The sequence below is a fragment of the Musca autumnalis genome, unplaced genomic scaffold, assembly GCF_047663935.1.
Source record: "Musca autumnalis isolate F117 unplaced genomic scaffold, ASM4766393v1 scaffold_4, whole genome shotgun sequence".
NCBI classification, from domain to species: domain Eukaryota; kingdom Metazoa; phylum Arthropoda; class Insecta; order Diptera; family Muscidae; genus Musca; species Musca autumnalis.
Window position 1 is genome coordinate 224,152,250 of NW_027411977.1, and position 16,477 is coordinate 224,168,726.

At 39.3% G+C, this 16,477-nt stretch overlaps 1 protein-coding gene across 1 annotated transcript; it reads right to left on the reverse strand.

The window, feature by feature from the left end:
• Positions 1-5,812: 5,812 nt before the first annotated feature.
• Bmcp (uncoupling protein Bmcp mitochondrial) lies at positions 5,813-16,104 on the reverse strand. The gene is made up of 5 exons (XM_073982647.1): positions 15,857-16,104; positions 13,458-13,605; positions 6,980-7,399; positions 6,756-6,918; positions 5,813-6,698 (listed from the first exon to the last, which is right to left on the reverse strand). Exons 1-5 carry the CDS (start codon positions 15,933-15,935, stop codon positions 6,582-6,584), a joined length of 927 nt encoding a protein of 308 aa, XP_073838748.1. The 5' UTR covers positions 15,936-16,104; the 3' UTR covers positions 5,813-6,581.
• Positions 16,105-16,477: the final 373 nt, after the last annotated feature.

Sequence of the window (16,477 nt, forward strand, 5' to 3'; positions counted from 1 at the left end):
CTAATAGATTACCACAGTGGGCATCTATCGCCTTATAGATGACACAGTGGGCATCTATCGCCTTATAGATGACCACAGTGGGCATCTATCGCCTTATAGATGACCACAGTGGGCATCTATCGCCTTATAGATGACCACAGTGGGCATCTATCGCCTTATAGATGACCACAGTGGGCATCTATCGCCTTATAGATGACCACAGTGGGCATCTATCGCCTTATAGATGACCACAGTGGGCATCTATCGCCTTATAGATGACCACAGTGGGCATCTATCGTCTAATAGGTGACCACAGTGGTCATCTGTCGCACAATAGGTGAGCACAGTGGTCATCTATCGCACAATAGTTGACCACAGTGGTCATCTATCGCACCATAGGTAACCACAGTGGTCATCTATCGCACCATAGGTGACCACAGTGGTCATCTATCGCACCATAGGTGACCACAGTGGTCATCTATCGCACCATAGGTGACCACAGTGGTCATCTATCGCACAATAGGTGACCACAGTGATCATCTATCGAACAATGGGTGACCACAGTGGTCATCTATTGCACAATAGGTGACAACAGTTGGCATCTATCGTCTAATAGATGACCACCGTGGGCATCTATCGTCTAATATATGACCACAGTGGGCATCTATCGCCTAATATATGACCACAGTGGGCATCTATCGCCTTATAGATGACCACAGTGGGCATCTATCGCCTTATAGATGACCACAGTGGGCATCTATCGCCTTATAGATGACCACAGTGGGCATCTATTGCCTTATTGATGACCACAGTGGGCATCTATCGCCTTATATATGACCACAGTGGGCATCTATCGCCTTATAGATGACCACATTGGGCATCTATCGCCTTATAGATGACCACAGTGGGCATCTATCGCCTTATAGATGACCACAGTGGGCATCTATCGCCTTATAGATGACCACAGTGGGCATCTATCATCTAATAGATGACCACAGTGGGCATCCATCATCTAATAGATGACCACAGTGGGCATCTATCGCCTTATAGATGACCACAGTGGGCATCTATCGTCTAATAGATGACCACAGTGGGCATCTATCGTCTAATAGATGACCACAGTGGTTATCTATCGCACAATAGGTGACCACAGTGGTCATCTATCGCACAATAGGAGACCACTGTGGTCATCTATCGCACAATAGGTGACAACTATGGGTATCTATCGTCTAATAGATGACCATAGTGGGCATCTATCGCCTTTTAGATGAGCACAGTGGGCATCTATCGCCTTATAGATTGCAACAGTGGTCATCTATCGCTTTATATATGGCCACAGTAGGCATCTATCGCCATATAGATGAGCACAGTAGTTACCTATCGCAATTTAGATGACCACAGTGGTCATATATCGCCATATAGATGAGCACAGTGGTCATCTATCGCCATATAGTTGAAAACAGTGGTCATCTATCGCTTTATATATGGCCACAGTGGTCATATATCGCCATATAGATGAGCACAGTGGTCATCTATCGCAATATAGATGAGCACAGTGGTCATCTATCGCAATATAGATGAGCACAGTGGTCATCTATCGCAATATAGATGAGCACAGTGGTCATCTATCGCAATATAGATGAGCACAGTGGTCATCTATCGCAGTATAGATGAGCACAGTGGTCATCTATCGCAGTATAGATGAGCACAGTGGTCATCTATTGCAATATAGATGAGCACAGTGGTCATCTATTGCAATATAGATGAGCACAGTGGTCATCTATCGCAATATAGATGAGCACAGTGGTCATCTATCGCAATATAGATGAGCACAGTGGTCATCTATCGCAATATAGATGAGCACAGTGGTCATCTATCGCAATATAGATGAGCACAGTGGTCATCTATCGCAATATAGATGAGCACAGTGGTCATCTATCGCAACATAGATGGGCACAGTGGTCATCTATCGCCTTATAGATAGTTCTATATCGCTAAATAGATGAGCACAATGGTCATCTATCGTCATATATATGACCACACTGGGCATCTACCGCTTTATAGATGACCGCAGTAGGCACCTGCCGCTTTTTTAACAACTCTGTCACTTGCATAAGCAACACATAACACGTGGATCGCATTAAATACTCAAACTTTTTTTTGAAAATATATATACTTATGTCTGTGTGTACTATTGATTTAATGATGCGATATTGTTGATCATTAATTACTTTTAATGAAGATAGCAAAAAACTTTTATTAATAAAAAATACTTTTTTTATTAATTAACAATTGAATATTTTCAATTCAATTGTTTTGCCTTCGTTTCATTGGAATTCTTATAATTAATGGTTGATCAGCGAATGGGGAAGGTGAATTGCAAATTTATAATCCTAACACCTTACAGTAAAACCCCCATTTAATTGACACGAACAATCTTTTGCCAAGTGGATCTCTTGCTCGATCAATGAGGATACAATTTTTCACAGTTAAACCACTACTTTAGTTCATAAAAACCATTTCAGTTCTTTCTTTTCATGTAAGTTTTTAAGAAATGTAACTGTACTATTTATCTCAAAATCCGAATATAAGTGTTCCATTGTAAACAATACTGAAAACTTCACTTAATTATTCCTGCATCGAAAGATAGTTGATTGTTCGTTCATGAAAATACAAAATATGTTAAGTCATTGGTGAAAACAATCCAAAATAACTTGGGGGTTAATATCGTTAACGGCAAATATTGCAAAAAAACACAGCACAGCAAAATCACTTGAAAACAACAAAACTCTCACATAAAATGAATCGTGTTTTTTGTTTTCTTTCTAAATACATTTTTTTGCTTTGTTCTTCATTCCATCATTTGTCGTTCATCCGCTCGAGACTTAATTATGGATAATTATTATGTGGAATGTGTGTTATTATCTCTACTCAGAGATTATGTTAAAGGAAAGGTGTCAGACAGACACCCTTTAGGGCTAATTGTGTTTAAATGGTTTTTGATTGACAGTAAATATCAGGTGATCTTTTTAAATGTTTCATTTTCATTTATTACTGATCTTTGGTATGTGCTTCGTTTGCAATTCCAAGCTAAACGAGTACCATATGGCAGGGACATTTGATAACATCAATGTTGATCAATAACATTGATGGAAATGTTTGTCCGGAACATGCAGTTAATAACTCTACCAGTTTCCATATACATTTTGACCGTATGCTGTTATAAAAGATTTATAAGGTTAGGAAAAATATCGTAAATTGTTCATAAAAACAAAATACCTTTGGGCCTTTAAATCCCAGCTATCCCATCTCTCTAATTCCTTATTCTTGGTACATTTTAAGTTCTCTTAGTGTCTCCAAGGCTACATTATTTTTGACCCTTGCCCAGATAGAATATAAACCTTTTAAAAGACTGTTTTTTCTCTCTAAAAACGACGTTTTGAAGACTTCATAATGGCTTCCTTTTGATAGAAAACATTTTAACGACATTATATAAAAGGTTATATTAGATCTCTAACGGTTTATTTATTCATCCTTGTTCCAATATTTCTTTTTCTAATCACTTCTTACCGTTGATTTGTTTTTACAGCAAAAAATCAAATGTTTGTTTTATCGTGGGTGTCAATCATAGAAAAATGATAACATGTCTATTTGCATATTCTTTTAAAGCATACCTTTAGGCGCTAATATATGAATACAGTGAGCATCTATCGGTTTATAGATGACCACAATACTAATCAATTGCATACAGATTGTCACAGTGGGCATCTACCGCGTTACAAATAACCACAGTGGTCATCTATCGCCTTAAAGTTGGCCACAGTGACATCTATCGCCTTAAAGTTGCCCACAGTGGCATATATCGCCATACGGATGACCATAGTTGACATCTACCGCCTTTTAGATGAGTACACTGGGCATCTATCGCCTTATAAATGACCACAGTAGTCATCTATCGCCATATAGATGACCACAGTGGTCATCTATCGCTTTATATATGACCACAGTGGGCATCTATCGCTTTATATATGACCACAGTGGGCATCTATCGCTTTACAGATGACCACAGTGAGCATCTATCGCTTTATGGATGACCACAGTGGTCATCTATCGTTTTATATATGACCACAGTGGGCATCTATCGCTTTACAGATGACCACAGTAGGCATTTATCGCTTTATAGATGACCACAGTGGGCATCTATCGCCTTACGGATGATCACAGTTGACATCTACCGCCTTTTAGATGAGTACACTGGGCATCTATCGCCTTATAAATGACCACAGTAGTCATCTATCGCTTTATATATGACCACAGTGGGCATTAATCGCTTTATAGATGACCACAGTGGGCACCTATTACCTTATTGATGACCACAGTGGGCATCTATCGCCTTACGGATGATCACAGTTGACATCTACCGCCTTTTAGATGAGTACACTGGGCATCTATCGCCTTATAAATGACCACAGTAGTCATCTATCGCCATATAGATGACCACAGTGGTCATCTATCGCTTTATATATGACCACAGTGGGCATCTATCGCTTTACAGATGACCACAGTGGGCATCTATCGCTTTACAGATGACCACAGTGGGCATCTATCGCTTTACAGATGACCACAGTGGGCATCTATCGCTTTATAGATGACCGCAGTGGTCATCTATCGCTTTATATATGACCACAGTGGGCATCTATCGCTTTACAGATGACCACAGTGGGCATTTATCGCTTTATAGATGACCACAGTTGGCACCTACCGCCTTTTAGATGAGTACACTGGGCATCTATCGCCTTATAAATGACCACAGTAGTCATCTATCGCCATATAGATGACCACAGTGCTCATCTATCGCTTTACAGATGACCACAGTGCTCATCTATCGCTTTACAGATGACCACAGTAGTCATCTATCGCCATATAGATGACCACAGTGGGCATCTATCCCTTTACAGATGACCACAGTTGTTGTTGTAGCAGCATATAATGCTGGGTTGGCAGCCGCTGGCCGAAACACTTTTGGTTTCGGGTCAATCCGGTACGTAAGAACCCGCTGCCGTGGGATTGATGACCACAGTGGGCATCTATCGCTTTATAGATGACCACAGTGGGTATCTACCGCCTTTTAGATGAGTACAGTGGGCATCTACCGCCTTTTAGATGAGTACAGTGGGCATCTATCGTCTTATAGATGACCACAGTGGCCATCTATCGCTTTATAGATGACAACAGTGGGCATCTATCGCTTTATAAATTATCACAGTAGGCATTTATCACCTTATAGATGACCACAGTGGGCATCTACCGCTTTATGGATGACCACAGTAGTCATCTATCGCCATATAGATGACCACAGTGCTCATCTATCGCTTTACAGATGACCACAGTATTCATCTATCGCCATACGGATGACCACAGTGGGCATCTATTCCTTTACAGATGACCACAGTGGGCATCTATCGCTTTATGGATGACCACAGTAGTCATCTATCGCCATATAGATGACCACAGTGCTCATCTATCGCTTTACAGATGACCACAGTATTCATCTATCGCCATACGGATGACCACAGTGGGCATCTATTCCTTTACAGATGACCACAGTGGGCATCTATCGCTTTATGGATGACCACAGTGGGTATCTACCGCCTTTTAGATGAGTACTGTGGGCATCTACCGCCTTTTAGATGAGTACAGTGGGCATCTATCGCTTTATAAATTATCACAGTGGGCATTTATCACCTTATAGATGACCACAGTGGGCATCTACCGCCTTATAGAGGTTCTACTGTGATTATTTTTGTAGAAAAACAGCTTTCCTTTAAAATAATTTTCTTTTTTATTTACTTTTTTTCTTTTTTTATTTTTTTTTTTTTTCGTTTACTTAGCATATAACAGGAGATTTCATTATATTTGCATAGATTAAATTAATTATATACATTCTGTACATAAATACATATGTATTAATATTTATTTGCAAACAACAACATTAACTAAAGCTACGAAAGAAGAATATATAAATTATATGACTCTTTATCTCAGATGTCTTCATCAACAGGATATGCGAATTGAAAATGCCGCCAAATTAAATGTTCATTTGTGTTCAACAATGAATGCCAAAGAAATGCATAGATTTAAAAGGAAGAAATAGAATGGAGAAGTTGCATGGAGAAATACAAACATAAAATACTTTAAGATTGGTTTGGGGGGAAGGCAATGAAAATGAAAAGAAAAGCGCACAATGAAATTCAATAATACTTCTATGAAATAAAACTTCTTAGGTAAAGCTAATTAGGTGGATAGTAAAAATAGAGTTTTGAGGATAAAACAAACCTTGGTAAGAGGTTAGGTTCCTTCTTTCGAATTCCAATTTCTTTGTTTTAAAAATATTTCTACTTACTAAACTAAATGAACAAAAAATTAAGAATTTGGTTTGTGAATGTTGGTTGTTTGTTCGGTGAGAAGATATGGTCCCTAGCCTACAATGTATGTATGTTTATGTGGGCGTGTTTTTTTTTTCTGCAGATGTACACTTTACTGCACATGTTTGTACCAAAGTAGTTTTGTAGATTATTCATTTGTCGTGGACTTGAATAGTTTCAATATTTCTTTAGTTGTTCATAGGTAATAAAGAATATAACATTCCAAGGGCCCATTCTTACCCAGGTTGGTATGAAGCCTTTATATAACGCAAGGAAGCCTTCATTGCGAACGGTCTAAAAACAAAAAATGCAAATTAATGGGCGAGACAAATAAAAGAGGGAGATAATTACATGTACTGCACAATCTATGCTTCCAGTATAGATCTTCTGGGCCGTCGCCGCCGTTACCATTCCATTTACCACTGTAACTGGTTTTTGATTCATAAGGCGGGTTCGTACAACATCAATGGGCGTGGAGGCTATGGCACTTCCTAAACTTGCAATAAAGCTGGAGCTGCAAAGAGAAGAAAATGCAATTTGAGAAACATCCCTTACGAGTCCTCATCTATACTTACACAAAATGATTAGCCACATGATCGCCAAACATGCCCATCAGCTGTAATTTACAAAAATCATACACGGGCAATTCCACAGATGCTATGGCCACTGCTCTTTGCGCTGTGGGACATACACCACGCCATAAACCTCGTACACCTTCATATTTGTAAATATCATAAAAACAAGCCCATAAACTTTGTTGCTGTGTCCCCTTCCCGTGGACTTGCATTCTCACTTTAAGGACATCTGTGGGATTTGCTATGGCAGAAGAAATTGCACCCGATGCAGCAGCACATAAAATATTGCCCCAAACACGTTCATTCCCCGTATCAGGATCCACAAGCAAACCATGTTCACTTGCCACACTCTTAAGGGTGTAATAGGTACCAAATTTAATTGTGCCATATGTTGCTTGTCGTAAAACGGCGGGCCATATTCTAAAAGAAATTAAAAAGATATACTTTTTAGTAAAGGTATGGGAATTCGTTCACCTATTGTGCTATAGAAGACCACTGTGGTCACCTATTGTTCTACAGATGACCACTGTGGTCACCTATTGTGCTATGGATGACCACTGTGGTCACCTATTGTGCTATGGATGACCACTGTGGTCACCTATTGTGATATGGATGACCACTGTGGTCACCTATTATGCTATAGATGACCACTGTGGCCACCTACTTTGCGTAGATGACCACTGTGGTCACCTATTGTGCTATAGATGACCACTCTGGCCACCTATTGTGCTATCGCTTTATAGATGACCACTGTGGGCATCTATCGCTTTATAGATGACCACTGTGGGCATCTATCGCTTTATAGATGACCACAGTGGGCATCTATCGCTTTATAGATGACCACAGTGGGCATCTATCGCTTTATAGATGACCACAGTGGGCATCTATTACTTTATAGATGACCACAGTGGGCATCTATCGCATTATAGATGACCACAGTGGGCATCTATCGCATTATAGATGACCACAGTGGGCATCTATCGCCTTATAGATGACCACAGTGGGCATCTATCGCCTTATAGATGACCATAGTGGCTATCTATCGCCTTATAGATGACCACAGTAAGCATCTATCGCCTTATAGATGACCACAGTGGGCATCTATCGCCTTATAGATGACCACAGTGGGCATCTATCGCCTTATAGATGACCACAGTGGGCATCTATCGCCTTATAGATGACCACAGTGGGCATCTATCGCCTTATAGATGACCACAGTGGGCATCTATCGCCTTATAGATGACCACAGTGGTCATCTATCGCCTTATAGATGACCACAGTGGGCATCTATCGCCCTATAGATGACCACAGTGGGCATCTATCGCCTTATTGATGACCACAGTGGGTATCTATCGCCTTGTAGATGACCACAGTGGGTATCTATCGCCTTGTAGATGACCACAGTGGGCATCTATCGCCTTATAGATGACCACAGTGGGCATCTATCGCCTTATAGATGACCACAGTGGGCATCTATCGCCTTATAGATGACCACAGTGGGCATCTATCGCATTATAGATGACCACAGTGGGTATCTATCGCCTTGTAGATGACCACAGTGGTCATCTATCGCCTTATAGATGACCACAGTGGGCATCTATCGCATTATCGATGACCACAGTGGGCATCTATCGCCTTATAGATGACCACAGTGGGCATCTATCGCCTTATAGATGACCACAGTGGGCATCTATCGCCTTATAGATGACCACAGTGGGCATCTATCGCCTTATAGATGACCACAGTGGGCATCTATCGCCTTATAGATGACCACAGTGGGCATCTATCGCCTTATAGATGACCACAGTGGGCATCTATCGCCTTATAGATGACCACAGTGGGCATCTATCGCCTTATAGATGACCACAGTGGGCATCTATCGCCTTATTGATGACCACAGTGGGCATCTATCGCCTTTTAGATGACCACAGTGGGTATCTATCGCCTTGTAGATGACCACAGTGGGCATATATAGCCTTATAGATGACCACAGTGGGTATCTATCGCCTTGTAGATGACCACAGTGGTCATCTATCGCCTTATAGATGACCACAGTGGGCATCTATCGCCTTATAGATGACCAAAGTGGACATCTATCGCTTTATAGATGACCACAGTGGGCATCTATCGCATTATAGATGACGACAGTGCGCATCTATCGCATTATAGATGACGACAGTGGGCATCTATCGCATTATAGATGACCACAGTGGGCATCTATCGCCTTATAGATGACCACAGTGGGCATCTATCGCCTTATAGATGACCACAGTGGGCATCTATCGCCTTATAGAGACCACAGTGGGCATCTATCGCCTTATAGATGACCACAGTGGGCATCTATCGCCTTATAGATGACCACAGTGGGCATCTATCACCTTATAGATGACCACAGTGGGCATCTATCGCCTTATTGATGACCACAGTGGGCATCTATCGCCTTTTAGATGACCACAGTGGGTATCTATCGCCTTGTAGATGACCACAGTGGGCATATATAGCCTTATAGATGACCACAGTGGGTATCTATCGCCTTGTAGATGACCACAGTGGGCATATATAGCCTTATAGATGACCACAGTGGCCATCTATCGCCTTATAGATGACCACAGTAGGCACATATTGCATTATAGATGACCACAGTGGGCATCTATCGCCTTATAGATGACCACAGTGGGCATCTATCACCTTATAGATGACCACAGTGGGCATCTATCGCCTTATTGATGACCACAGTGGGCATCTATCGCCTTTTAGATGACCACAGTGGGTATCTATCGCCTTGTAGATGACCACAGTGGGCATATATAGCCTTATAGATGACCACAGTGGGTATCTATCGCCTTGTAGATGACCACAGTGGGCATATATAGCCTTACAGATGACCACAGTGGCCATCTATCGCCTTATAGATGACCACAGTAGGCACATATTGCATTATAGATGACCACAGTGGGCATCTATCGCCTTATAGATGACCACAGTTGGCATCTATCGCCTTATAGATGACCACAGTGGACATCTATCGCTTTATAGATGACCACAGTGGGCATCTATCGCATTATAGATGACGACAGTGGGCATCTATCGCATTATAGATGACGACAGTGGGCATCTATCGCATTATAGATGACCACAGTGGGCATCTATCGCCTTATAGATGACCACAGTGGGCATCTATCGCCTTATAGATGACCACAGTGGGCATCTATCGCCTTATAGATGACCACAGTGGGCATCTATCGCCTTATAGATGACCACAGTGGGCATCTATCGCCTTATAGAAGACCACAGTGGGCATCTATCGCCTTATAGATGACCACAGTGGGCATCTATCGCCTTATAGATGACCACAGTGGGCATCTATCGCCTTATAGATGACCACAGTGGGCATCTATCGCCTTATAGATGACCACAGTGGGCATCTATCGCATTATAGATGACCACAGTGGGCATCTATCGCATTATAGATGACCACAGTGGGCATCTATCGCATTATAGATGACCACAGTGGGCATCTTTCGCATTATAGATAACCACAGTGGGCACATATTGCATTATAGATGATCACAGTAGGCATCTATCGCCCTATATATCACCACAGTGGACATCTATCCCCTTATAGATGACCACCGTGGTCATCTATCGCCTTATAGATAACCACAGTGGGCATCTATCGCCTTATAGATGACCACAGTGGGCATCTATCGCCTTATAGATGACCACAGTGGGCATCTATCGCCTTATAGATGATAACAGTGGGCATCTATCCCTTATTGATGACCACAATGGACACGTATAATGTCAATTTCCGCATTTACTTCCAAAGGTGCTTTTTATTTTCCGTTTATTTTCTCATTACTTAGTTTCAAATTGCTCAAGTTTCATTTCTTGGGGGGTCTGCTGATTTGAGGTAAATGAAACCGCATCACTACCCCGATGTAAACAACTTTATAACAAACAAATATTACTGTCTCGATGCGAACAAAATAATTCTAGATTATTGTAAACATGTGCAGTTGTTGTTTACAGTCGCTGATTCACGTCACATCTCAACAACACTTTGGCTTGCTTGCTTATCGTGCAGCAAGTGAAATAAACAAAAATCTTACGTTACTATATTTCCACATTAAATGTTATTTTTATAAATTATTCCAATTGCAAGGTGGTGGTGGTGGTGGTCAATAAGCCCCATTTTTGAAGATTTTATTTGATAACGACTGACTGCCTGCGATTGTAGATAGATGGAGAATGCCCAGTTCTTTTGGCGTTTGTTTTGTTTATGACATTGACTTGTGGGATGTTTTGGGATAGACGTGTATGATCATGACTAATCATAATTTTCACTACGAATCTATTTTTTCATTCTTAATTCATTGCCATTATCATTTGGGTCTATAAACAAATTTTTGATTAGCTGCAAATCGTCACCATAAATGCCGAAAGACGTAACCCACAAAAATAAAACTTTACAGGAGAAGCAAAAAACGTTATAAAATGAAAACGGTGTTATAAAATATCGAAAAATTTTAGTATCGTGTTTTAAGGCAGAGAAGAAATATATTTTTCGAAAAAAATTAAATTTTTTTCCAGAATGTTAGAAGCTGTGTGGGTTACGTCTTTTGGTATTGTATTTTTCTGAAATACTAAAAGACGTAACCTACAATTTATTGAGTATACATTTAAAGAAACTAGTATAAATGAAAAATTATAAACCAATTAGGACTGGTTTATTGGCCTACGCGGTTAAGCGAACTTTAAACTAGACATCTGACGGTGTTGGGTTCAATTCCCAGGCTTGACGTCGATATTTCAATGGACCACAATTAGGTGAACTGTTTATTCCAACCATCACTATAATTACTTATAATTTCAATTGTATTAGACGATATTAAATCTGGAATATTATATTTATTGTTGTATTTAAGTCAATTTATGGACAAAATATAGTTCATATAAATTAAGTGATCTGTAACAGTTTAAATTTTAATTGTCATAAGGAATGTTGTCATAAAAGTAATGACAATCACTTGAAATTAAGCGTTTTAAGTCTTGCAGGTGTTGGAATTTCTTTTTTGAGACTTTTAGCCTTTGTGTGTACATCTGAGAAGGATCCACTGCCTCAAAATTTTTGGAACTTCTCTATTGTAGATTATACTGCTAGGATCAAAAGCCAATGCTCGCAGTGACTGTAGGATTTCCTGTCTTTTTGTATAATCCAAACCAATACAGAAAATTTGCGTTTTTGTCCTTTGGACCTATTCGATTATTACAATCAGTTGATCTCTATTAAACCATGGGTTGGTTGACCAGACCATCTTTTGCAAACTTACAGCCTAATCGTATCCGTCTTTAATGAATACATCTTTGTACTGGAACGACGTGAATTTTGACCACATACACGTTTTCGTATCAACGTCTCAAATTTTGAACATTTCCGTTCGTTCTTTCTCTTGGAAAAATGAACAATATCGGGACGAGCATTGCCTTCCGAATAACTACTTCCTTTTGTCCGGTTAACATATTGTTTTCCATATGTGCGTTTTAGATGTTTATTTAAATCAGGGCATAGGTCTTCTGTCATAATCTTCAATTATGGATTTTTTCTGTAAGACCAGTAAAAACCGTCTGAAGTCAAAGTTATTACTTTAAAAATTAATTAAAAGAATGGTCTTTGTGATTTTTGAAAAAACGCTACCATTCTTGAGATATGGTAACCTAAGAGTCAAATTACACATATGGAGAAATAAGCTGAGTAAAAGCCAAACTGTTAAAGTAACTACACCATGTGATAGGTATTTCCATAAGCTTTCATACCTTACCCATTTTGTAGCAATCGGTTCAGTAGAACTGGGTCTAACCCGGTTTTGCACCTGGACTTTCGGGTCAAATAACCGGTTAACCGAATCCGCCCCCGTGGAAATTATACATTAACTCAATAAGCCCTCCCTCTGCCATTATAATTTCTACAAATATCAAAGAATACATTGTTTGTACTGCTGTTTAGTTTTGAAATAATGTGGGTTACGCCTTTTGTGTTCTATGAAAATTACAGTATGCTGTTACGTCTATTGGCATTTCTTGAATAGGATCGTTATTTTTAAACGTAGAAGCTTGAAATTTTGCCAGAGCATGTATTTTAGCTTAATATATCAGATTCCACCAAAAAACGAATTTCCATTTCCATGTCGGTTACGTCTTCCGGCATTTATGGTGACGAAATGGACTTTTGAAATTTAATCGTTATTGGCTATAATAAACGGTGGTTAATTAATGTTCAGGGCACTTTTGTGATAGTAATTGTCTAGGCTTGTAGTATTATTAGATTTAATTATTTCAGTTAACCAGCCAAACAAAGCAAAAGATGTGATGCAAGAAATATTCCGAAGCATCAAGGCAATGTAATTCGCTCTAACGAAAATTAAACTGACATTTAATCTTTGTAATAAAAAATATGTAAGAAATGTTTGCTTCTTACCCTGAATACAATGCTTTTAAGCCTTCTTCACGACTTATTTTTATCATGGCATCTGTCATGCCACGATAACGTAGCTGGGAAAATGTTTTATCATGCTTTTGACCTTGGATCTGTAGGCGAGTTTTTGTTGTGTCAATTGGAAACGTGCCTAGAATAGAAAGAAACATCTGATAAATAATCTTGCAAAAAAACTCATATACTATATAACACTTATACCCTATATAATTTTATAATTTTGCATTCGGTACATGTAAACAAACAGTAAGTGGAAGAACACCTATCCTATCTACGTGAGTACATTAATTTCATACACAAGCAAAGACAATAATACCCCCGTTCTTCGTCAGCAGCGCTTTGTAATAAATCATGACAACAAAATTAGTTGATAAGAACACGAAACACGAGACACGGCATTCACATGGCAGGCGCTGGTTGATGGTCTTTGCAAAAACTTCCCTCTTATAGATTATTAAACAATTTAGACATTAAACCCCCTTAACAACAACAAATTGAAGACAAATATGTTTACATTTTTTCACTACCACCCACTAAAACATGGCATGTTTTGAAGGGCCTGAAGGGCCTTCTACACCATCTCCGTATTGTCCCGATCAAAAATTTGCTGTTTTATAATTTACCCCAAATTGTTGCCATCTCTGTATTGTCCCGATCAATAATTTGCTGTTTTATTATACCCTCCACCATATGGAGGGTATAATTAAATTTGTCATTCCGTTTGTAACACATCGAAATATTCGTCGGAGACCCTATAAAGTATATATATTATTGATCAGCATAAAATTCTATGTCGATTTACCATGTCCGTCTGTCCGTCCGTCCGTCTGTCTGTTGAAATCAAGATACAGCTCGTAATTTTAAAGATAGAGAGTCAAAATTTGGTACAGAAGTTTTTATTACTTGCAGGATGGTTGGTATTGAAAATGGGATATATCGGTCCACGTTTTGATATAGCCCCCATAGAACGGTACCTCCCGATTTTCGGTATTTTTAAGGTTTTAGCTTCATTATCCTACCAAAATGGCTGAAATTTGGTGCGTTGTCTTCTTTAGGGGTATAAAACGTTCCCCCAGAATTTTGTCGGTATCGGTCCACACCTTCATATAGCCCCCATAGAACGGTACCTCCGAATTTCGGTATTTTGAAGGTTTTAACTATATTATCCTACTAAAATGGCTGAAATTTGGTACGTAGTCTTCTTTAGGGGTATAAAACGTTCCCCCAGAATTTTGTCGGTATCGGTCCACACCTTCATATAGCCCCCATAGAACGGTACCTCCCGATTTTCGGTATTTTGAAGGTTTTAACTTCATTATCCTACCAAAATGGCTGAAATTTGGTACGTAATCTTCTTTAGGGGTATAAAACTTTCCCCCAGAATTTTATCGGTATCGGTCCACATCTTCATATAGCCCCCATAGAACGGTACCTCCCGATTTTCGGTATTTTGAAGGTTTTAGCTTCATTATCACACCGAAATGGCTGAAATTTGGTACTTAGTCTACGTTGGTGGTATAAAACTTTCCCCCAGAACTTTGTCGGTATCGATTCATGCCATCATATAGCCCCCATAGAACGGTACCTCCCGATTTTCGGTATTTTGAACGTTGTGGCCTCAATATTCCACCAAAAATGGCTGAAATTTGGTATTTAGACTTCGTTGGGGGTACTCAAACTTCCACTTTAAATTTGTCGGTATAGGTCCACGCCTTCATATAGCCCCCATGAAAAAGTACCTCCCGATTTTTCGTATTTTGAAGGTTGTGTCTTCAATATTCCACCAAAATGGATGAAATTTGGTATTTAGTCTTCAATGTGCTATAAAACTGTTCGCCAGAAATATGTCTTTACAGGTCCACGCTTTCATATTGCCCCATTTCTGACTAAAATTCGTCGGCATAGGTCCACGTTTCGATATAGCCCCCATAGAACGGTACCTCCGGATTTTCGTAATACTGAAGATTGTGACGTCAATATCCAACCGAAATGGCTTAAATTCGTTATTTCGTCTTCCAAGAGTTATAAAATATTCCAGAAGAGTATTATCAGTATAGGTCCACGTCTTCCTATATCCCCATAGAAGCTTACTTCTTGATTTTCGGTATTTTTTTAGTTCTAGCCACATTCTCTTACCGAAATATAGGAAATTTGGTATTTAGTCTTCTTCATACACGAAAGGAAACTAATTATTCCATTTTACTTCAATACAACTTGTGGTGGGTGGAGGGTATAACAAGTTCGGCCCGGCCGAACTTAACGCCGTTTTTACTTGTTTATAATTTAGATTGCGTCATGCATTGTTTGTTTCAATTACTGCAATGTTCTTTAATAATTTTTACATATATTTGTTAAATAAAAAAGAACACCAACAAAATACTTACCAAATTCCGCAATAATAGATGCTAATCCGCCATAAACGAAAGGCCTTAAATCACGTTTATCACTCAATTCCTGTTTCATATTGGCTGTGTTAATCCTTTGGCTTGCGTTGAAAATTGTTTTGTTTTATTAATTTCTGAACTTTTATTCAATTTATTTATTTTTATTATTCAATTTAATTTTAACTCAACATCGAGAATAACAAGTGAACTTGCTTGTTGTTGCTGACAGAAAGAATGAACGACTGGACGTGCTTCTCCCATATTGCATGGCAGAGTTTTTCGTAATGAACCTTGGTTCACTTTGATGAATAAGGTGTTCAACGGACGAGACGAATGAGTAAGACAAAATAGATCGAACGATAAATGCGAATAACCAAAACAAAAATAACAACAACGTGACAATGCTTTTGATGACGGCGGGAATAACGTAACGAAGATATGAAAATATTCGATAAAGATGGGTATCAAAATACAAAACTAAAGAAAAACAACAACAGCTGATGGATCGTTGCAAAGAACGCTGTTTACTGTGTGGTATGTTCAGTGAAATTAACTATCACTTTGTACGAGTGTGTTTAGTGAAGACTCACATTTTCAACATTTAATGGACTGTTCCTTTAC

What these genes read in the sequence shown, in the direction of transcription:
- Bmcp (XM_073982647.1), bottom strand. Translation starts at nt 15,935, where the DNA reads ATGAAACAGGAATTGAGTGATAAACGTGATTTAAGGCCTTTCGTTTAT. An exon ending in TTAAAAGCATTGTATTCAGG is followed by an intron (nt 7,400 to 13,457) that starts GTAAGAAGCAAA and finishes AATTTCTTTTAG; the next exon opens with AATATGGCCCGCCGTTTTAC. An exon ending in GCATAGATTGTGCAGTACAT is followed by an intron (nt 6,699 to 6,755) that starts GTAATTATCTCC and finishes TTTTGTTTTTAG; the next exon opens with ACCGTTCGCAATGAAGGCTT.